This window comes from Rhizoctonia solani, chromosome 6, assembly GCF_016906535.1.
Source record: "Rhizoctonia solani chromosome 6, complete sequence".
Lineage (NCBI taxonomy): Eukaryota > Fungi > Basidiomycota > Agaricomycetes > Cantharellales > Ceratobasidiaceae > Rhizoctonia > Rhizoctonia solani.
In genome coordinates this window covers 155,392-178,037 of record NC_057375.1, presented here as the reverse complement: position 1 = coordinate 178,037, position 22,646 = coordinate 155,392, and the positions used below count along the sequence as shown (strand labels likewise).

The 22,646-nt window shown below is 47.4% G+C and overlaps 6 protein-coding genes and 1 non-coding gene across 7 annotated transcripts; 2 read left to right on the top strand and 5 right to left on the bottom strand.

The window, feature by feature from the left end:
• Positions 1–449: 449 nt before the first annotated feature.
• Positions 450–837, bottom strand: RhiXN_05534 (uncharacterized protein; the record flags this gene model as incomplete). Its single annotated transcript, XM_043325350.1, has 2 exons — positions 450–605; positions 655–837. The coding sequence occupies 2 exons, from the start codon at positions 835–837 to the stop codon at positions 450–452; spliced, it is 339 nt and encodes a 112-aa protein (XP_043180782.1).
• Positions 838–1,901: 1,064 nt separating this feature from the next.
• On the bottom strand, positions 1,902–2,813 carry RhiXN_05533 (Hemerythrin HHE cation binding domain; the record flags this gene model as incomplete). The annotated part of the gene is made up of 5 exons (XM_043325349.1): positions 1,902–1,975; positions 2,029–2,194; positions 2,248–2,436; positions 2,490–2,618; positions 2,673–2,813. 5 exons carry the CDS (start codon positions 2,811–2,813, stop codon positions 1,902–1,904), a joined length of 699 nt encoding a protein of 232 aa, XP_043180781.1.
• Positions 2,814–3,383: 570 nt separating this feature from the next.
• On the bottom strand, positions 3,384–4,199 carry RhiXN_05532 (uncharacterized protein; the record flags this gene model as incomplete). Its single annotated transcript, XM_043325348.1, has 5 exons — positions 3,384–3,466; positions 3,526–3,673; positions 3,728–3,934; positions 3,985–4,113; positions 4,167–4,199. The coding sequence occupies 5 exons, from the start codon at positions 4,197–4,199 to the stop codon at positions 3,384–3,386; spliced, it is 600 nt and encodes a 199-aa protein (XP_043180780.1).
• A 4,037-nt stretch (positions 4,200–8,236) lies between these two features.
• Positions 8,237–8,317, bottom strand: RhiXN_12386. The gene has a single exon. It is a non-coding gene; the product is annotated as a tRNA-Arg (tRNA).
• A 664-nt stretch (positions 8,318–8,981) lies between these two features.
• RhiXN_05531 (heme peroxidase) lies at positions 8,982–12,929 on the bottom strand (the record flags this gene model as incomplete). Its single annotated transcript, XM_043325347.1, has 17 exons — positions 8,982–8,993; positions 9,046–9,216; positions 9,268–9,502; positions 9,553–9,697; positions 9,748–9,871; positions 9,920–10,057; positions 10,115–10,313; positions 10,363–10,460; positions 10,517–10,589; positions 10,642–10,876; positions 10,929–11,097; positions 11,149–11,659; positions 11,711–11,808; positions 11,867–11,937; positions 11,991–12,423; positions 12,481–12,788; positions 12,845–12,929. 17 exons carry the CDS (start codon positions 12,927–12,929, stop codon positions 8,982–8,984), a joined length of 3,105 nt encoding a protein of 1,034 aa, XP_043180779.1.
• A 3,251-nt stretch (positions 12,930–16,180) lies between these two features.
• Positions 16,181–17,305, top strand: RhiXN_05530 (uncharacterized protein; the record flags this gene model as incomplete). Its single annotated transcript, XM_043325346.1, has 6 exons — positions 16,181–16,301; positions 16,343–16,537; positions 16,603–16,632; positions 16,686–16,836; positions 16,902–16,942; positions 16,992–17,305. The coding sequence occupies 6 exons, from the start codon at positions 16,181–16,183 to the stop codon at positions 17,303–17,305; spliced, it is 852 nt and encodes a 283-aa protein (XP_043180778.1).
• A 309-nt stretch (positions 17,306–17,614) lies between these two features.
• On the top strand, positions 17,615–19,768 carry RhiXN_05529 (nucleoporin GLE1; the record flags this gene model as incomplete). The annotated part of the gene is made up of 8 exons (XM_043325345.1): positions 17,615–17,655; positions 17,715–17,846; positions 17,919–18,060; positions 18,108–18,677; positions 18,732–18,860; positions 18,909–19,117; positions 19,168–19,195; positions 19,274–19,768. 8 exons carry the CDS (start codon positions 17,615–17,617, stop codon positions 19,766–19,768), a joined length of 1,746 nt encoding a protein of 581 aa, XP_043180777.1.
• Between the last annotated feature and the right edge of the window lie 2,878 nt (positions 19,769–22,646).

Below are 22,646 nucleotides of genomic sequence, written 5' to 3'. Positions count from 1 at the left end.
GTAACCGATCCGTGAAGAGCCCTAATCATGATACGTATCATTATCACCGACACCCCTAACTCAGCACGGGTCGTGCCGCTTCGCCAGCTACGCCGTACCACCTCATTTTGAGCCTCCAATGGCGTGGGAGCTGGTACAACAACAGGAATTAGGCATACCTGGGCTCTGAACCATTTCCGTTCATTAGTTATATTTGTCTCCATAGGGATGGGGTTCTACTTTGCAGGCGACTTCAATCCCATAATTTATATGAGCGGATATACCAGTCGAACAGATCATCGGGCTGCTGTAAGTCCATAGATACTGCCTGCACAGCGTCGACATAGGCATGCTGGTCTTTCAAAAGAATATTATCTCTGACCTTGTTTATCGCGGTATCAACTGACTTAACTAAAATAACACTAAGGTATTTGGAAATACAACGAGGAAGATGTTTCGCACCAATTTTTTCAATCAAAATCTGGCTCAATCCACCGTCTTGAGGAGTTGAAGGATGTGGTCAGATCGCCGATGCACCCCGTGCTTTCAGGAAATCGGTTGCAAGGTGAGATGTTTCCAGGAGCTAGGACTGAGGAAGGTTTTATGTAGTGATCATGTTCTTCCTCCTATTAAAATCGTCAGTTATAAATGATTCTGAATCCAGGTGAAACTTACTTCTGTATGTTGAAACAGGGCTTCACAAGCCCGCTGAACCGCGTCAGCATACCCGTCTATGCCTAGCTTGGAGACGTTATTGTAATCCACGTGCTTAAAAGCCTCCATGACTTGGTGTGCCGCGTGATCGTTCTCGGTATACTCGTGAAGTTTCTTTTCTTCCACGACCCTGTATATTGACATTTCCTGAGATTGGAACCCACATAAGAATAAATAGCTTGATCCGGAAGGCTGATTCGTACCTCACTTTCAGAATGAAGTGGAGCTTCCCGAACCAAGGTGTTCGCGATTCTGGTCATTTAGTCCCCATCGCGATTGTTATATGCAGAAACAAGTCTCGCATGTAGGTCTCGGAAGTTATTATGGTCAACCTGCCAGTGAATTAACAATGACTGAGAACAAGGGGAGATTCGTGACAAACCATGACTTCCTCATCATGGTCCAGCCGACACCCGGCGAATGCACAAATGGACCTGCCAGTGATGCCTCCTGAGCCCGCGATCGCAAGGCGAGCCTGAGACTTAAACCCGATTCGACAGAATGTTAAAATCATATAGGCTTTGTCTTACATAAGGTTATTCCACACGCAGAATTGTAAAGAGCATTGCATGTTGTGCCTATTTATTAAACTCAAGTAGCGCAAGCTGTGTTTCCTTTTTCACATCTCATTTCCTTACGCTTATTAAGTATGGCTACAATTACGTCAGCTTCCTCGAGTTGAAAACAAACGCGAACATTTGTACCTGACTTCGAACATAACCTAGTAATGTGCACCTCCGGCTGCGGATTATACACGCCTTCTTGGTTCGTGTTAATAGGCTCAATATAATCGCTGGTTTTTCTTTTGCCAGCGCATCAGCCATGGGTTCCCTGAAGGTCCCTTCAGTATCAGTAAAAGTAGTATTCGGGGCGTTATTGAATAAATTAGTGGTTGTATGCGTACACGCATACACGAGACAGCTTGGAAATGATCGGTGACTTGCCGAGTTGCCCTCTTAATTCTACTTTCTATATGCAATGCTTCCAAAGCACTGAAAGGTGAACCTCAATCGCAGAGATATTTAAGTCCACGGCCCCGAAGTCTGAATACATCTTAGTTAAAATACAATCCGTCTTACTGGGTCACACAACGTCTCCCGTCTCAAAACATTTCTTGTAGGTGGGTATTAATTTGATACGACAATTTTCCGCCTTGCATTCAAAGATGTAAAGTATAAATGTTACTTTCAACTGATAAGTGTTCTAATTTAAATTGATGCATGCTCGTACTTCAGAGATACATGGTCTCTCATCGCGTTGACAGCAGCATCGATGGGTTTCGCTACCGTAAAATAATTAGCATATATCGCGTGCCATAAAAAACGAATAACATACCCATACCACCCATCACCATCTGACCTGGCCCACCATGCTGGGGAGACGAAGGGTGCGGTCGACTAGGTGCCATATTCCGCGACTTCAAGAATCGTACCGCAAGGTTTGCTTTCTCGGTATCGCTCAAGATCGAAGAGAGTTTCTTGTAGTGTATCTTCTCTTCTTCCTGCGTGAATTGAATTGTTACCGTAGCCCACTTGAATGGTGACTTGAACTCACCTCTGCATGGGTGAAAAGTAATTGGCATGCCCGCTCAACTGCATCTGCGTACTCCATGATACCCAATGAAGAAATACTGCTAGAGTCCACGTGCTTCAGCGCCTGCTTTACTTTTTGATGATCCTCTCGATCCTTTTCTGAGTATTCTCTCAGGCCTTTTTGGTCCAACACTTTGTAAATGGATAGTTCCTACATAGAATTTGATAAGAAATATAATTGATAAGAAGCGTGGCCATCATTACCTCGCCATCCGAATGAAGTGCTGCTTCACGAATAATAGTATTAGAGATCCTTGTCATTTCGCTCTCGTCCTTCTTCTCATAAGCAGTGATAAACCTTGAGTGTAAATCACGAAGATTGTTATGGTCGACCTAAGGTGAATAAAAATGTAATTATGGCCCATTTTACATGTGGTGAAGACCAACCATGACTTCATCGAAGTAGTCCAGTCGGAGTGAAGTGGATGCATGAAGAGATCGACGGAAATAGTCACCGGGGCCGCGTAGCGCGGCCTGAGGCAAGGGTGAGTGAACATTGATAGCAGTGCGGCAGAGTCTGGAAATCATATCGAATTAGTTGGGGGAGTGGATTGACGGGCTCTGTTATTTATGCTTTTGAGTAAATCTATCATTCGTCGCTCCATTAGCTCTTGGTGGTAATGATCGAACAGAATGACCGCCATTGCGTCACGCATCGAGCGACAAGACTTCGGCTGATCGGGATCATGACTACAGGGAGTCAGATGATTTCTTTGCAACCAATCGAGAATAAAGGATTGTGGGTAGCAACTTATTGTAAAGGGTGCGCATTCAGTTCTTCATAGGAGTAACTCTGGCTTCCGCTTCTATATCCAACGTGCACAATACAAAAGGGGGGGATTCTGGTGCCGTATCTTCTTCTTGGAGATATTTGCCCCTTGTATCACTATGTAATGCTAGTAAACAGGTGAATCGAGAAATTTTAATTGATATTCTCCGAAGGTATCTTTTGCTCGATTCCTTTGCTTTTTTTTTGGAAACAGGTGAGTTTATTCAAGTTATTATTTTATTAATATTGGATTTATTCCACTTTCAAGCGTAAAGCGAATGTAATACAGCATTTCAAATAGGTACTAGTCGTTATATCTTTCAAGATATTTAGTGGTATGTAGCGCTGGCATGCTGATACTTGAGGTCGACCAGGTGCCTGGAAGCAGTAATAGCGGCATCGGCCGGCTTGGCTGAATCGTTATGAATAGTCAGATACGCTGATGAGCGTACATCACACCCTGAGACTAACCAAGGGTGCCCATAATCTTCTGGCCGACTCCGCCATGCTGAGGAGCCGAGGGATGTGGACGGCTAGGTGCCATCTCACGCGCCTTGAGGAAGTCTTTTGCTAGGCTAGCCTTTTCTTCTATAGACAGTTTCGCAGAGAGTTGCTTGTACTGATTGTTTTCTTCATCCTGTGTAAAAGTAGTGTTGAGTGACTAGAAGATTACTGATAGGTTGAGACTAGCCTCTGCGTGTTGGATGAAGAGCTGGCAAGCCTTTTCGACCGCGTTGGCAAATTCGTCGATTCCGAGCGAGGAAACGCTGTTAGAGTCGACATGCGACATGGCTTGCTTAACCTGCTGGTGCTCCTCACGATCCTTCTCGGCGGCCTCGTGAAGACCATGGGCATCAAGGACTTTGTAGATCGACAGTTCCTGGGAAACGTGTGTGAGTTAGGTAAATCGATTGACCCCATATACATTACCTCGCCGTCAGAGTGAAGAGCAGCCTCGTGAACAATTGTGTTGGCAATGTTGTTCATGAGATCCTCGTCCTTGTTCTTGTAGGCAGCAATGAACCGCTTATGCAGGTCCCGCACATTATTGTGGTCAACCTGGCCAATATGTTAGATGGTTTACACAACATCAGGTCTCGATAAAAGCGCACCAAAATTTCGTTATAATAGTCGAGGGCTGACATATTCAGTAATTCGATAGAAGAGATAGGCAGTAGTTGAGGGGGGAGATGGAGCTGACGGGATTGCGCAAGAGAAGGCTTATATGGCGTTGTGTCCGATTTTCAGTCCAAATGTGATCTTCAAAAGTTCAGCGCATATTCGAAGTGGTAACATTAGTCTCGACGAACGACATTAGACACGTGGGCATTCTCTCTTTCGTCCAATCGCAATCGTCGTATTGTGGGTGAAGACAAGCGATGGTGATACAGAATGACGCATCATACGCAATTGTGAACACTGTTAGCCACCAACGAGCCTCCGAGTACGCCGAGAGTGGGCCAATGAGCACCAAGGGATTTGAGTGAATGGATGTAAGAGGTCGATCGCTATAATTTAATAGGTCATAGCTACGTACTTTGAGTCGGTTGAGCGTCATGTATAGAGTTCATCAATATCCGAAATAGGTGAGCAGATGATCTATCATCAAAACGCCTCGTGGTAGCGCAAGCTATTTCTTGGATCGGTCCCGTAGTGATCCCGGTAGCAGGATTAAGAGGCAGGTCAAGAGGGAAGTGCGTTGCGCGCGAACTCAAGGTCACATGAACAATCATGACGTACCAACTACTAGAAGCGGTCCATTCTGGGACCACTGGAGACGGGTGTACGAGGTGGTGGAAAGAGATGCATATCCGCGTATGTGGGCACGTGCTATATACATGCGGTACTAGGGACTAAAACGGATCGCGGTTAGCCGGGTAAACCCGCGGTAGATCCTGCGGTCCCAAACCGTGCCGGTTAGGCGGTCATCCCGGTTAACTGACAATATCTACCCGCGGCCTGTCATAGCCACGGTCATTAACCGGACTGTGGTGCGGGCCGCTGCAGGTTGGAGCGAGCGCTGCTGGGCGAAGGCTATTCGCTGATTTTTGCGTCGGCGCTTTGTTGAATCCGTAATGGCTCATGCAATCATCCATATAAAATTGATTATATACGCAGTATATAATATGGTGCCGTTGTGGCTTGTTTGTTAAGTCGATACATAACATATATCATGCATAATATCTTGTGAACTATCTCGATTTCTCATTATATGCACTAATGTATCCTTCCACCCCACATTCAAGTACTCTATGCAAGCGTACCGTACCAGGCGGACCTGTTCGTCAGCGCATAAAGCACTATAAGAGAATTAACGCAGCGTCCAACGCAGAGGTCTAGATGGCAACAGGTTCATGGTATAATACATCTCTTCTCCCGGGTGTTTTGTATGCAACTCATATTTTAGAAAATCTTATGTGTAGTTTTGCGACGGAGCTTGTGGAGGACGCAAAGCTTATACTGGGCCGACCAGGCCGTTGCGTGTGCTTTATTGCTCAGTAGCTGTCATGTTTGCGCACTGTTTATCGCAATTCGTGTTTCGGCGCTTACGCCTATTGTTCTGTTTTCTTCCATTCTACATTCGGTGAGCACATCGTGCTCGCGGCAGAGCTTATCCAGTCCATTTTACCCCCTTTTTCTCCGCGAGTCCCACCCGCCCACGCCTTCTCTACACGCATACGACCCGGTTTGGCCGCCTACCCAGCTCGCTCGATGGCTCGGCCCCGGTGGCACCCCGGTTCGGCGTACGGCCTCTCCGGCTCCCACGCCCATGCGTCTGCCGGTCCGGTCGTATGCCCGTTTCTCCCCTGTTTTATGTATGCGTACTCTTCTTGTCTTTATCTTTGCGTACCGGCCCAAGGCCCAGTGTAACATTTGATGTATCTACACGGTGCCCAGAAAGTCACCCGGTCCAAATATACAACCTGGCCGCTACCGTTTTATCTGAGGCTGTATTCCCCGGTTAGGTACTGCAACCATGCTCTACCCGCGGTATTACCCGCGTGGCTTCCCGGTTGGGCCGTTTTAGTCCCTATGCCGTACACGTGGCCAGGGGCATAACCCCCATGCCTTCCCTACTACACCACTGACCTTGCTTTAATACGCTCCTACAATTTAGGCTCTCAGTAAGGGCCACTTAAAGTTTGGTACTATATAAAAGTCTCTGCGAGGCCCCGAAAATCTTGGGAGCGCTCCGGAGCGTTAGGTATGACTCTCGGAAGTGCTCCTGTAGTGTCCCCGAGTGCTCGCCGAGCAATCCGGACCCGTCAGATCCTAACGAGGAGGTTCCCAAAACCGGAGTACTCCGGAGCGCTCCAGGGTTTTTTAGGACCCGTAGAGGTTAACAAAACAATTGCAAGATTGTGACCGCGTACGGACTATCAAGATCAACATTCAATGCAAACAATAGAAACTCGTACTAGAGATAGCACACCCAATACATATAAAACAGGCACTTAGACTTCGGTGGCTCCTAGTATCCGTGATACTATCCTATGTATAGAATCGAACGTAAATATACAAGAATGTGCGCACATGCCAATATTCAGATACCAGAAAGAGCGGGGGATCCGCCACGAAGTGCGCGGATGGAAGCTGGGGCACCGAGACGCTAGCAGAACTCGTGGGTGGTGGCCGAGCCTGACGATCGGCGGAGTGGGCGAATACCCGGTGAGGCAGAGATTCGCAATGAAAATTATCAAAGAGAGCAAATGGGATAGCGGGTAGGAAAGACGAAAATAAGAGCACGATGAGGAGTCGAATGTGCAATGGGAGTCTGGTCGAGCGAGCACGACAGATGATCACGTGACTAACTACAGGAATCCCATTGCACGACCTTACGCCTAAGTGCGTCTCCGCAGGCCCCAATCCACAGCCCCTATCGATTGCAATACTCCTAATAAAGTTTGGAGGAATATGCATTAAGATAGTCCTCAGCGGCTTTGGGCTTCCTTATCCTACTGGATTGAGAACCAGCCGTTGAACATAGATTACGAAAAAGAATTATCTGCGTATATGTATTGGTAAACATCTAGACCAGACCAGGGCATAATTCAAGTATATCACTCTTGCATTGATTTACATATGTATAAAGCTGTTGGTAACTTTCTCACTGATAACAATGCCCTCTATTACATCCCATATTCAATCGTCCCACATACCCACGCAACGTACAATGCCGCCTCGTCCAATTCCTCACTGGACACGGCTTCTATGGGGCTTACAGCGCTCGCTTCCACCCTCACATCGACCCGCAATGCTCATACGGCGAACCATCACAAACGCCCGAGCATATGCTCATGTTCTGTCCAGAGACGGAAAAATTTAGGCATATCATCACTGACATATCGCCTGAACGCTCCTGGGAGGAGATTTTCGGAACACTGCCGGGACTGGAGGCAGTATCTGAGTTCATACTGAAGTCGGGAATCGGAAAGTGTAGAGATCCGCCGGCAGCCGCTCATCCTCTGTAGGGCCTTACGCCCAAGTCCATACGTCCTTACGACCGCTCTATACGCCCTTACGGCCGCCCCACCCCCAGTCCTTAAGACACACCTCTTATCACGCCCTTATGGCCCCTGTACCTGGCCTGCATGGTCACCCCGCGCTTACTACCTCGCTTGCTCGTGTCTCTGTTCTCGGTTGTTCTCCTCTTCTCTCTCTCTCTCTTAGCGTAGTTCGCCTCGGTTTCTTGTGAGCGGTTTGCCCTGTTTCGCATGTAGCTCCTTAAATATGAATCAAAAATAAATAAAAAAATAAATAAAAATAACAATGCCCTCTCTTGGATTACGAAGCCATACTGAGCCTAGGACCTTTCGCTTCTGAGATTTGCCCGTATATGCGTGTATGCCTACATAAGTGGCCTGCCGCTACGATGCCTGATTCGTCTGTCGGCCGGACGTGGTCAATATTCGCAACTACTCAATCAGTCGGCGGCCACGTTATCTAGAAAGCGCCGGCTTCCTAGGCCCAATACGAGTCATGCGGCTCAGCCAGCTACTTCGCACCACCTCATTGACTTAGTACACCCAGTACGCGATTTAGTGGGTTATAGGTTTTGGCGTATCACTTCAGGCCCTGTGACCTTGCAGAAGCAAGGTGATTCTGTACAAGCTATGTCTCTAGACTCAGAACAAATATCACGACAGAAAAAAGCTCATAACTTAGCAGACGACTAGCAAAATGACTACCGCAGGGCTCGAGCCTGCAATCTCCTGATAATTACTAATCGTAGTTGGACGCGATTTCATTTCGCCAGGCGGCCTGTTACGTATGGGATGATTGCATTGACAACATCCTGAATTTATTTTGATCCGTATCGTTGGAAAGTGGAGGAGAGCTAAGAGGTCGATATATGTGGATATGTGTATTCGAATGGCGCAAATATAGTGAATAACACTGTAAGCTAAGAAGAAAAGGTCAGGAAAGACTGGGGCACCCACATACGAGGGGGCTCGCGGGTCGGGTAATCACCCCTCTTAGCTACAGGGTAGAGTGATGGGTTGGAAGAAAGAGCCTCGTGATCCTCTAGAGAGGTAGATAATGACTGGTCTGTTCAGAATCAAGTACAGACGGGAGGGCGGGTGAGGGATCGTGGCTCCCTAGATGGATAAGTTCACGCTATGATGCCTCACTGGCTCCATGTCATACCATACATGTTCGACTAATGTTACGTACGTCGGGAAAGTATTGGGCGTAGATAAGATAGAGATTATAAAGAGGCGAAAACTATATCTATCTCTCGTCAGGAGTGGCAATATAAATAGAATCCTGGCTCATTTGAACCAGGTTGTAAGTGGATAACGATGTTCAAATATTCACTTCAAATTGTTGTCTCGGGCTATATACAACGGGAGACAAGGGAATTCGTATTGCATATGATCAGCACGGCAAATGATATAAGAGAGTAGAATGATGAAATAATGTGCTTAAGAATCATACTAGGGAAATAGTGTTAGTCAGGATCCTTTCCGGATCAGGGTCGTTACTTACCACAAGAACGAGCGACGTTGGCCAAGGCGAGGGGCATCCTTTTTCATCAATATATGTCCGGATCTTTGTTCCAAGTAAGGAAGAGTCGAAAGACTCGAGAGTGCCCAACACGCCTGGAGCCGGTCGGAGATTCTTAAGGCCAAACACTGCCCGCATAATCGCCGGGATTGACTAATCATGTATTAGTATTACAAAAGTTTGCGATATTCGCTTGTAACTCACTTGCTCTGAAAAGTCCATACCAGGGCAACCGTGGGTACCTGTAGCCTGAACGGCGTAGTTCTCCTTTGGTCTACGGGGATCTACTTTCTCAGGGTTTGGGAAGAGTTCGGGATCAAGGTGGGCGTTTCGATATGAGCAGAATAGACGGTCGCCTGGCTTCACGGAGATTGCGGGTTTGCCTCCGGACTGCGGAATCTCGTCTTGCGCAACTGCGATACGAACCAAGGCAGGGAATCTGCAAGTCTCTTGTTAGTGACCTTCATACACGCTATAGGTCCGACTCACTGAGGATTTAGGCGAGCAGCTTCGCGATAGTACCCAGCCAGGAGTTGTGTACTCTCATCGTCGTTCTTAGAAGCGAGTTGGAAGATGTGTTCTCTCTCTTTCTTATGGGCATCATCCATATAGAACTCAACCATCTGGGCGGTAGCTGGACGCGCTGTCAGCATGCATACCATTAATCAGGTACTAAACATTTACCCTGTGCAAAGTTCACACTCGAACCAACACACAATCCGAGAACCATTGCAGTCAGGTCGTTGACAGTCTTCTTGCTTTCCAAAAGCGCCTTGTGGAATTTGTCGCTTGGGCGCGTCTGCCCAGTCTAGGACCTGATCATTATGTGGTTTCCCATGAAATACGAATCACTTACTGCGGTTTCCAAGGCAGATTTTATTCCTAGGAAGATAGGACCCGCGATTGGAGGAGTTTGAATACGCTCCAGGTTGGCCTTGATCTTGCCGTTAATTTCATCCGAGGCAGCCTTCGCCCCTCTGCGCAGCGCCCATCCCTGTAATAAAGTTGTTAGCTAATATTCATAAATCCTTTCGAGGTGCATAAATAGTACCAAATATGGTTCAGTGTTACGGAAGACACAAGAGAATAGGATCGCAAACTTTTGATACAAGGCTTCGTCCGAAATCTCTCCATTCGGATTCTTCTCATACTTGGGAATAATGCCACACAGATTTTCTGACGCCCAGTGAACTGCCGCTTTATTGATTACATCTATGATGTCGACAAATGTACCAGGGATATTGTCATACCTTCAAATTAATTCAATAAACGCGCCAAATGGAGATAGAAGTAACGTACTTGGACGACCTGCAGGCAATCAGCTCTTTGATCTTCTTGCTATAATAATCGACATGACTCTTAACGACGTCGTTGCTTGGGAATAGTGCGTGGAATGCCTGTAGGTCATATCAGCACCGATATTTTCTCAAAAAAAAAAAAGTCAAACGCATACCAGCTGTCGATCGTTATCGTGGAGAGGCTGCTCGTCAAATATCAAGAACATGCCCCGGTCGTACGTAAGATATCTACCATACCTCATCAGCAATGATCCTGAAACTTTCAGTAGATGTAGCTCACTTCATATCTGGTCCGTAAGGCACCTTGTACTTGACAATATCATTGGAGACATGTTTGATTGCTGTGAAGTTGTTCAATGGCTTGGGGATGGGCGCCTCGCTGGGACGTTTGAAGTCATACTGGTCCGCTACCTTGAGCTTCGTCAGGTTTTGCTTGGTTGTCTCCGGGGTGAAGAACGGGAAGAGGCCGTAGACCGAATTATAGGTATAATGACGAGGGAGAGTCCTCAACAGTACTAGTGAAGTGAAATTCAGTGATAGGACGCACAGTCTGAGGACAGCACTGACACTTTGGAAGGTATGCACCAAATGCACCATTGTTGGGGTCACGTTTGACGTCCTCAAAGCCCCAGCTGGTGAGTCGTTCAGGAGTGAAATCGGTCGTAAAGAAACGGTCCCCGCGAACGAGGCAGATAGCGTCGGAAAGGATGCCACGAGTGATGGTGTAACCGGCACACTTAAGAAAGGGTTACTATTGCACCCAAGCAAGGTGTTCGGCAAAGCTTACCAATCCGGAACCAGGGCCCAATTTCATACATTCTTCGGCATGAAGACCGGGGTAGAGCTCGAGGTCATCAATGTTCTTATATAGCTTCCTTGCGGCATTGGCAATGACAGGATCTGAGTTCCACTCCTCGAAGGACTTGAACGTCTTCAAGCCGAGATACTTTCTGAATTCGTTCATGGTGCACACGCCCCATTTACGAGCCTGTTCCATACCCATAATCTCAATAATTCTCAGAACCTCGGGCGAGCCGCGTGCACCATAGCGGCGTGCGACGCTCTCGGTAGAGTTGTGGAGAATCTTGGCAAGATCTCCGTCAGAGAAACGACCGCCGGGTCCGCGCTTGATACCACCGAAATTACGTTTCCTGGGATCCGCATCTACACGAAGAGATTCGTCAACGTCCCCGTTTCGGAGTCTTCCGAGCGCTTCGTAGAAGTCAGAGAGCTCGAGTTCACTAGACTTTTTACTGAATATCTTATCGAAGATATCACTGGTCCATTTCTCATCGGCCCTTTTGAAGGCTTAGTCGATGCTCGACAAAGAGATAGGAGCAAACACCTACTCGGATGTGACCGCATGCCACCGGTAAAGAACGTTGAACTCAACCGAGCAATGGTTTCCTTCTCCACGTTCAACTTCACCTTCAGATCCCTTAATCGGCTATATATGGGGCGTAGTAAGTATACCCCACCGGAATAAATACAAGCGATTGACTGACATCAAACGGCTGCATGCTCCAACTACTTCCTTCGCGCCCGAGACCAAGGAAGCCCGCAACATAATCTCCAACTGTATGAGATGCATTAGAGGTACCCTTGAGAGAAAATAAATAAAGTTTTTACAGATTACAGACATGAATGAACCGCAATTGATCAGTCGAGCGGTCTCGAAAATTTCTTTGTCTTGTTGAGCACGCTTCGCGGGGTCCTCAGGTGGGGGATCGCTCCAACGCTTCTGTTCGTTAATTTTTAAGATGTTGTTGGCGATGTAGTTGTGGTTTCGATTCCAAATCACCAATAGTGCACCTGAGGCAGGAGGAAGGAAAACTAAGCGCCCCTCTGAAAAGGTATCCGGATGCAACAGCCCACGACCATCCTTGACTCGAACAAGGTCTTGCTCGGCCTCGTTGGAGCCATACAATGGCGAAAGGTCGAGGTAGGACGATGTGTTATTCTTGCCCCAATCAGATGGGTCGGTACGGAACAAGGAATGGGTTACGAGCGAAGCAAAAGCAAAGGTCATAGACGAGTTCCCTCCCGGGTGAGAATCTCGAGACTAGATATTCAACAAAATTAAACCAAGGCTAGAGTAAAAATCAAGATATATGCATACCCCAGTTGCTTTCAGAAGTTCGTCGTAAACCATGGAGGTGGGTGGAAGGTAGGTTGGTGGCTGTAGTCGGCGTCCTTGGACATTACGAGCATAAGTAGTTCCGGCACGGCCAAGATCGGGCATGTTCACGTTGTTTCGGCTCCCATCGGCCTTGCGGAAACGGTCTTCACCAACATAGCTAGTTGGAGGGTGAGGAAGCGAGTTGTAAAGCATAGTGATTAGGTAGTCGTTCATCGTCTTAGATAATTCAGAATCTTGTGGGAGTTTCGGGATCACGGCAAAGATTTTATTCATAGTGCCGGCACGATCTAGATAGGGTAGAAAATTAGTAGTAATTGAGACATATATATTTGGTCAGATCTACCATCAAGCGCAGTATCCCCACCGACCATCTTCGTCATCGTCTCCTTGAGAGTCTTGGCATCCTCGAGTGGAGCGAGGTAAGCCATGATTGGTTAAGAGTCACAGTAAAAATAGATGTGTATAACAGAGGGACGAGTCAAGCTTAAGCAGAGACTCGAGCAGGGAGGATGAAGTTATGCGAGGTCTAGTGTGCCCTTATATACTACGTGAATCAGAAGAGGAAATGGTTAAACATCCGGCAGGTCAAACCACCGACGTAGAGGTGTACATCGCAACAGAAGGTACCCTTTCCATGATAGGTTTCCGCCGCAGGAACCTGACCATTTGGATGTGAAGAATCAATGAAGCGATGGATGGGCTGCGCCCGTACAACGGCACGTTCCTTAGTGTAGATGCTTCTCACTTGTCATCAAGCGGTGGGCGCGATGACAGGCCCTAAATATACCCTATTCCAATGGTTATCACCGTAAACGAGCATAGTCTTCCATTCCGAATCTTCCTATCGTAGTGTATCACAGATGATCTACCTGAACAAGCTAAAGTTACGGCTACGGCCGACATTTGTATTCAATAGATAACTGGCACAGGACTAGATAAGACTTCGAAACACTCGAAGTGGAAGAGAGAACACGCAGTGATTAACATACAAGTGACAAGGGCTACGCCATTCACCTATCTAAGTAAGGTCAAGGGACCGAGGACCCAGAATTTTTACAAGTTCGCCACTGATAGTGATAAAGACAGAAAGGGGGTTGCACCAAGAGACTGGCCTACAAGTGTTCGTATGAGCGGTGAATGTGACAGCCAGAACAAGAGGCAAGTGCTCATAAGATATTGTCCAGATAGTCAAGATCCAGAGGCTTCTTTCCCGCATGATATGTATTGAGTAGTCGAAAACGTTGCGACCGACAACGGTGTTGGTTGGAGCACCATTGCGCCACGGGATTGGAGAGACAGCCATCCATAGTTCTATTGCATGTGCCCAGGATGTCTTCTCATCGAGGCGGCTGATGGACCATTTGCATTAGATAGACACAACAGGAAGGAAGGAGCAGCACAAGGTTTATGTCTCCAAAATATGTCCATTTTGGAAGGGGTCGGTTGGAGAGAGTGGGAAAAGCGACCCCGTGACTTGGTTGTCGTCCCAGATTGGAAAGGAGATTCAGCTTACATCAATTAGCTGTCAGGATTTGCGCAGGATTTTTGCTCGAGAGCGATGTGAGACTTCTGGAATTAGACCCAAGCCATAGGATGAGAAGTTGCCCAGTTCTGGAAGTTGATGAGATGGTCTGCTATTCGGAACTATATACTCGATCCAATGGCATGGATTATACATGCGGTGGCTTCGGGCTAATATTTGCACTTGAGCTCGACTTGTCCCATGGCGTTTATGGCTGATGAGGTACATCAATCAAGATCGATGCGACAGACGTCTGGGGCCTGACCGATGTCCCAGATAGATTTTGGGGTGAACACTCCGGATCTTATCTTAATCTCCAATGTGAATAATCTAGCGGTCATCATTGGATCGTGAAAATTAGTAGTGCAATGTTGGATGCGCAACCGGATGCACTACTTTGCGGAGCGTGGCACGCCCATGTGATTGCAAATATTATATCAAACCCAAGGAATTGAGGGCACTGATCTAGTACAGCACCCAGTGTGTCCCTGGGACAAGGATACAGGAAGGTCGAGACAGATTTATCGGAATTACACTGCCCCGGTCAATCATACGACATTGTGCCTCAGCCACTCTTCCTACTTAGATTTTTATATCCGGTTGTATGGCCACGCTTAGACCTGCGTCGAGGCTCAAGAATCGCAATCATTCATCTCCGGATTCATTTGATCGATAAAAACGCGGTGCTAGAGTAGAGCAAGCATCGAAAAATAGCCCAATCATATTGTCCAGATTTGCCATATGAATACCTACACTATCATCACCTTAGACCCATCAATGGCATCCACTTCAACGTCAGCCCCATGTGATAAACAGCTCTTGCAGAATTCATTACCGTGACTCCTCCTCCATCAGTTGGTCGGGCACTAATGCGCTATGCAAAGTACTATGTACCATGTGGACGGCCGTGAAGTACGAGAAGAGAAGCGCGCAGCACACGTACGGTAGAGGCCAGAGAAGTAGGAGCTACCCTGCTGGTGCTGGTTGCCCCAAGGAAGCAAATGATCAATGCAAGTGCTTGGGAACGTGGGAGAGTGTACTGTACATAGGGAACTTCGGTACCAAAAGAAATCGACTAATTGTACAAGAGCCGTTAGCTTCGCGAACACGATGTAATATAGAGATTAATCAAACGGCTTGATCGCTGCGATTGGCAATCTTCAAGTCACTTCCATTAGTAGCTGGAGCTGGGTACGAGTCCATTACTGTAAGGGTGGACGTTTTACATATGACCGAAACTAATGTACGAACTCCGAGTGGCTTATTTACGTGACGGGTAACGAAACAAAATAGAAATGAGAAGTATTCTAACAGGGGATAACTTACCTATTCGTTGCGGGAACTGTCCTCATGCGCTCGCAGGGGAGCCAAGCAACTTATGTCAAGATTAGGAGTTTTGCCAAATTTCTGCCCGAAGGAAACCTGACTAATGGAATCTCTCCAGTCACCCTACGGGGACCCGAAAAGCCTTGGAGTGCTCCAGAGCGCTCAGGTTTTGGGGACCCGCTGGTTTGGACCCAACCGGATCCGGAGTGCTCCGCGAGTGCTCCGGAGCGTTCTACGAGCACTTCCGGAGTTTTTCAGGTCCCCGTAGAGACATGTCTTTTATCTATAGAGGTTGGCTCCCGAAGCCAGCACGATGTTCTAAAGTGAAGTTGGAGGTAACGTGTTGGCCTTCGGCTGTTATGCTTATCGCCAGTATAGCATTTTGGGACAGAACATGCTAGCGAGAATATTAATCATCATGAGTAAAATGGCAAAAGATGAAGAATTCATTTTATAATCTCCTTACTGTTGACCTACCAAGCCAAATGTTAACAGGGATGGTATGGGGCATGTAGTCAATTGCAGCAATGGTTGTGGTCTTCGAAGTTACCAGAAGTATTGCGAGCCCATAGCTTAGGGATGTCGGCAAATATATGCGCGTACCCAATCTACCTCAGATCGACTATATACACCATATTCTACATCCAAAGATCTTTGAAAAGTGAATACTTGTGCTTAAATATCCGATATATTGATTATTGTCCTGCTCAAGAATGGAGTTTCTCACAAAGCATGAGACAAAAACGCTTCACTCAATTTAAGTAGTCTGTGACGTAAAAGCTCTTTGGAAGAATTAGAGATCAACCCGAGTAACGACAAGCATTGCGTCAGATGCGAACACCACCTCTCACCAGCTTACGTCACTCGCACGAGGACGTCCTCGAGGCACATCTGACTATCACAAAAGACATCTCCTCGGCTCGAACCCAGGCCAGCACAGCAGTCGATCGCTGTTCAAGCAATTATAAGCCTGACACTTACCCAAACGTCTAGGGGGAGACAACCAACCATTTACTATCATCTCTGTCATCGGCATATCCGTGCAAATGCGGTGGTGGTTTGTCTATGCGTGGATTGCGATTATCTTGCAAATTACGGTCGAGGGTATTCCCCTTCAACAAGATACCACGAATAAATCTGAGGAGCGCAGCAAACGACAGACTCTTCCGTTCTCTACAGGACATCGTGGTAAGCCGTAGTACTTGATTCGGTTTAATTTGAAGGTGTCTTTATGCATTCGTGAATTATACCAGATTCTATTGCGCCAGCTACCTCCGACAGAAGTAAGTTAGAGAATATATGGCTTGTGGGACAGCATTGATACCTGCTACCTTAGTTCTTGCCCCTATTCCGGGGGTCGAAAGAAATTACCACTCTTATGAGGAAGCAGCACGTCAAGCTTGCCTATATATTCTAACAGGGAAGATTGACTCGGGACCAATAGATAAGCAGACACCGCTCACCCTCACATTAAGTCGCTACACTAGGTAGGAATACCAACTTGATGTAGTTAAATGAGTAGCGTGATTGAACCGGCTTTATCGTATTGTAGCGTGGCGGACCAGCCTAGTTGGATCAAAGGGAAAACTGTTGGTAAGTTCTTTCATCATGATACGAAGGCCTAGGTTGACACACCTTCAAGGTCTGGGATACAAGGAAACGTCAAACAGCGACCCTATAGACATTATCCGACTTGAATACGACCCTGCAAAAAAGTTCTACTTTAGCGTCCAAGCGCTCAACCAGGACCGGACTGCAGTTGATTACACAAAGGTTAGGCTAGTTGCCAAGTTTCCTTCAAGTGATCGGAACCCAGATCAGTATTTTCAAGCTCTGGTGGAGCCATTGGATCGAAAACGGGCGAATAACACGAACGAATACGAATACTCCCCTGGAAATATCTGGGACCTTTGGAGAACTAGAAGACGGCCCCGGCTTGTGGAGGACGTTGAATAATTACGGGGGTGTTCATCTATATATTATTATTGAAATAAGCTTGGAGTGGACAGAAGCTTCGTATGCACGGAATATTATTGAGTTCCAAGTGTTTGAAGTGAATAGCTAGAAGATGTCGCTAAGGTCATACACGTTCGGGAAGAAAGAGCTTCACTAGATAATTCATGGGCACAGCAACTATAACTGTCGTGATCACCGAGCCACTCCCTTGAAAAGATTCGGCAAGGGTGTAGCAAATAACGATCACATGACTTTACAGCGCACGTGACTAACTGCCCCTCACATGTCTCGCCGGGACAAGTCTCGACCATGAGGTTCTCAGTGTCACGGTCCCCTTCACCCGTTCAACGGTACGCCACATTCATAGCGCATGACGAGCAATATGTCCCAACGGGACCTCTGTTTACAGGACGACGAGAAGACCGACAAATGCCTACAGCATCCACAACCTCACAGACGACGAAGAAGAATCCTCGTCGTCCTCCGAGTCAGAAGAGCCGCAGGTCTTGTCGTTTTCTCATGCCGGAAGAGACATCTCTATGTGAGTACTCCTGCTTCTCTGCTGGTTTCTTCCACAGGGATGTTGCTCATTCTTAATGTTTGCTGCTCGCAGGACCTTGTCACGAGCACTCACCCGTTCCAACGCCAATCCGAACCCAGACCAAAGTATTGATGCATTCCTTAACGCGGTCAGGTTAAGGAGTCGGGTCGACCCACTGGAGGAGTATCAGAATGCAGAACGGGCTATGGTCAAGGTAATTGCTACTTTATTGATATGGCACTGTGTTCACTCCGGTCTCAGAGTTCGTCTCCACCCGCGCCATCCCTACCACATCTATCTTGCGCCCTCACTCAATCACACTTGGCACTACAAGCAAAACGTAATGAGCAGGAGATGTCTGCTGTGCTCGCCATGGTCGAGAGACTGGACATCCAACGAAAAGGGAGGGAGGAAGAGGGCATGAAGCGGGTAAAAGAGGGGAACAGGGGGATATGGGAGGAGATCGAGGGTGCAATACGCAGGGATGAGGAGAAGTTACGAGCGGAAGAAGAGCAGAGGCGACAGGAAGCGGAGAAGAAACGGCAGGAGGAGGATAGGAAGAGGGCCGAGCTGAAGGCGGAGGAGGACAGACGAAAGGCAGAAGAGGAGAAGAAGAGGAAAGAAAAGGAGCAGGAGGACGAACGGAAGCGACAAGAGAAAGAGGCGAGAGAAAAGGCAGAGAAAGAGAAGGCAGAGGACGAAGCGAGGAAGGATGCTGAGGAAAAGGCTGCCAAAGACGCACAGGAAGCGCGCGCTGTCCAAGCATCACAGGCCAGCGCTAAGTCGGTGCCAGCGATACAGGAGTGGGAGACCGCGTGGGCGGAACGTGCCGTAGGTCTCACTATTTCTCATCCAAGAACTCAGCTAACATCACTCACCTCGTAGGCACTCAAGAACCTAACAAGAGCTGTGGAAGAGAGCTCTGAGCTGAAGTCAGTTGCTGGGAGGCTGCGACGCAAACTACGCACGCGAGTCGGGCAGGTCACCAACTCGCAGTCTGAGCTCGCTAAGCTTGTGCGTATATTCATCACGTTTATTTACATATGACTAACTCTACAACAGGCCGACGCCATTCACGACATCATCTCACCGAGCCCTCCGCATCCTGCTCCCGTATACACTGCACTGCTATCTGCGTTCTCAAAGTATCTTTTACTCCAGGCTGAGACAGAGGTCACGGCGAAGCTGCCGACTGCCTATCCGTTAGCACGTTTGGTGTGGTTGGTGGTAGCGAGGGGTCACACGAGGTTATGGGAGATCTTTTGGGCGAGGTGCGTGGGATTGGCCGAGGAGGGTACGATGACTGATGCATCTATGTCAGGCTTGTAGGCCGAACAGGCGGATGGGCAGTAGGCGTGCATATAACTCGCAAGGCAGGTCCAATGTTCAGTATCTGATATGTGTACTAACGCCACACGGATCTCTAGCCCGGAATGAGCGACAACGAGTGGCGCAAGATGGTCGGCCGCGAGCTGGAAGGCAAGAACGACCCAGACGACAAGCCGCCGACGCTGGAGACCACATCCCAGTACACTGACCGAATGGTCGGCCAGCTCGCGCTCTACGCGGCCATCCTTCAGACGTCACCGATGCCGGCTCAGGTTGAGCCTGACTCGGTGCCTGCTCCGTTCAGACTGGCAAAGCTATGGACGTGGCTTGCTCGTGTGCTGAACTCGGGCGAGCTGCTGAGTTCGTGTTCTGCGCCGCAGTGCTTGTCTGTTGTGCTGGAGGTGGCAGGGGATGGACTGTGCGAGGCGTATGGGACGCAGTTCAGGAAGCTGATGGGGTGTGTCAGGGAGGCTGTTGGGAAAGGAGCGGGAGGGGAAGGCGAGACGGGGGCGAGAGTGAGGCTGGGACTGATGGTGGAGCGGTGGGAAAAGGAGGGCAAGTTCGGGCTGGAGGGAAGGAATGTGGAGAGGTGATGAGATGGGCGTAGAGTTGAATGTCTGGTAGGGTTGCCTCAGTGCTTGAGTGTAAACGGATGACCTGAGTGTTAGGATAATATACGAGGTCTAGGAATGCTACAAGCAGAGCTTATGTGTATGTTAGTTTTTGAGTTGAGAGTAAGAGTGACCAGGCGAGGCGAATAGACAGCCATTGCTGGGCCATTTTTGTGCAATTCGACTAGAATGATCCTAGGTCAAACTTCTGGGACCAGTGGCAGAGCAGCATACATACATCAACGCACCTTACATCAGGCAATTGTATGGCCTCCGCGGATAGATTTGCGTGTGTAAAGTCTCAAATCCCGGGCTCAGGATTGTGTAAGAAGTTGATAAAACACAGGGAAAGACATGCAGCGGAACTACCGTCAAATGAAAGTTGAGCGATCCACTAGGACTGATCAGGCGCTGCTTGGGTATTGGAGCTGAAGATGTCAGCGCTTTGTTTCACGAGGTGACGTTGACCCACATGACCAGGAGTACTGTACTAACGGATGGAATACGTACCTGGACACCCTAAATTGAGATCCCCAGCTCCGCCTATTGATTTTATGTCAAAATGTGAATAACAATAAACGATCCTTGATGGAAGCGACCAAAGTTACCCCAACGATATCGAATGTGTGTAGTTTGAGGACCGAAGTCCAGAACCAATAATTTTTGAATGATCAGTGTAGAAAGAAGTTAAATGTATATAGAAACAAATATATATTAATATCTATCTAATTACAAAGTGTGAACGAGAGTGAGATTGAGAGAGAATGAGATGAATCGTAAGGAGGCAGAACTGGCCCCCTTATATACCCGCGAACAGACCAGTCGAGTCACTTATATGGGTGACGCGTACTTACTGCGCATTACTGCGCATATAGCTTATTGGCTAGTTCACGCTGACTCGATTACATGGAAGATACTAGATTGTTCTAGTATATACAAGTTATTTCTACAATCAGGGGCAAACAATTCGGAGAACATGTATCGATAAAATTTGTAGAACAGCCAATTCTGATGTATTTCCCACTTTAAAGTCAGTTTTTCTTTTGAAAAAAAAAAGATTCTGTATATTCTACGACGTGCTGAAATGGCTTATGAATACCAGATTGTAGAAATAAGTGAATAAGATGTATATATATGAATGTTATAAAAATTGTATATACACGATAAAAGAGAGTGATAGTAGGTAGTATGAGAAAAGGGTGAAGATACTAGGCTCGAACGAGCCCCCTTTTATACCCTCAGTATACCCGTCGAGTCATTCTATGAGGACTACGCGTCCTACTGCGCATACTGCGCACATATCGTACGACTAGGTCTCTTACGACTTACCAACTCGATTACAGTCAAGGGAATATACTGGAATTCTCTAGTGAATACATGATATTTCTATACAGATAGATCTAGTATGTTCCTGCGTGGTGATCGAGCCAGTAAGTACGAGTCATCCTATGCGCAACTATATGCGCAGTGCGTGCACTTTACCATATGACTCGGTTGGTATCTCAGGGTATATAAAGGCTCGCGTACGAGCTCTCTATTCCTATCACTGACCACTCATCTTTACTGTCTTTCCTTATTGTATACACACTTAGTTTATTTATACATATATATATGTCATTTCAACACGACGTTATGGGGCTGAGCCTTATGGCGCGAAGTATCCGGTAGGCAGTTACTTTACAGGAGATTATGCTAAAGCTAGGTGAGAAACGCTGCCATAAGAGCAGGGCAGGACAAGTGGTACACATTGCAGAGACCTAGAGAAATGGGGAAATATGATTAAGCGAATGAGCCGCTATGAATGATCGATAGGGAGGAGAGAGGAGAAAAGAAGAGGACAGAGATAAAACAGAGATAGCTGCGCGGGGGGCGGTGTTAGGCTCGTCAGGACGCGATCAGTTGACAAGATCAGAAAAGCGGCCTATGGCCTTGACGTAGTCAAAGAGGTGGTCCAGTGCCTGGGGGGACTGGAGGAGGCTCATTGCGTGAAGGAAATCGGGCCCTAGTCGGGCGATGTAACCTTGTATTTGCTTCGCGTAGTGGGGGCAGTGGTAGAGGAAGTATGTGATGGTTTGTGGTTCGTGGGTAGAGTGAACATAGCACAGGGAGTCTACTAGTTGGAGCCGGTAGAGGTGCTGTCTGAGTTGAACATGACCTGTGAAGAGTCTCAACAAGAGGGTAGTTCTTGGTCTTTTAAGGCCTTGAGTGTGGGAGGCAAAGTTGCTTAAAGTCAGTTAATAGACTAGGATATGTGTGTAAGGATTTACGTGACCTCGGGACACGGCCCCGAGGCCCCCGAGCCTTACGTACCATAACGAGACAAACATAAATGCATATATATACCGCAGTAACGAACAAGTCCGCAGCAACTGCGCATAATAATGAGAAGTAATAATGAAACAAAGCCTTAGCACAAGTGCTAGGCTAAGAATCGGAATAAGACTGAATAAAGCTGCACGCATATACATGCGACGGCAGAACACCTGTATCAGAAACATATAGAAGACCTATCGATAGTTAGCATGTAGATTCGCGACTTTGTACTTTAATACTTTTAATTCGATTGACTTCGATAGCCAACTCGTTCGACTCTAAGCTCTAGTTTACTATCGTCTCACTCGTATTAATTCTCGCAAGGTTGTTTATTACGCTCGATTACTAACATTACAGTTACCGTACGATTATTTCAACCTTACAATGTGTGTATAACACCGACCATAATGTGCAAACACCAGCCTGATCCAACCTGGAATATATATGATACCTCCTGCAAACCCCATTTTTGAGACGCAGTACTCAACAATAGCTTGAGATGTCTGCTATCTTCAAGTGCAAATATATGAGAATCGGCTTCTATACA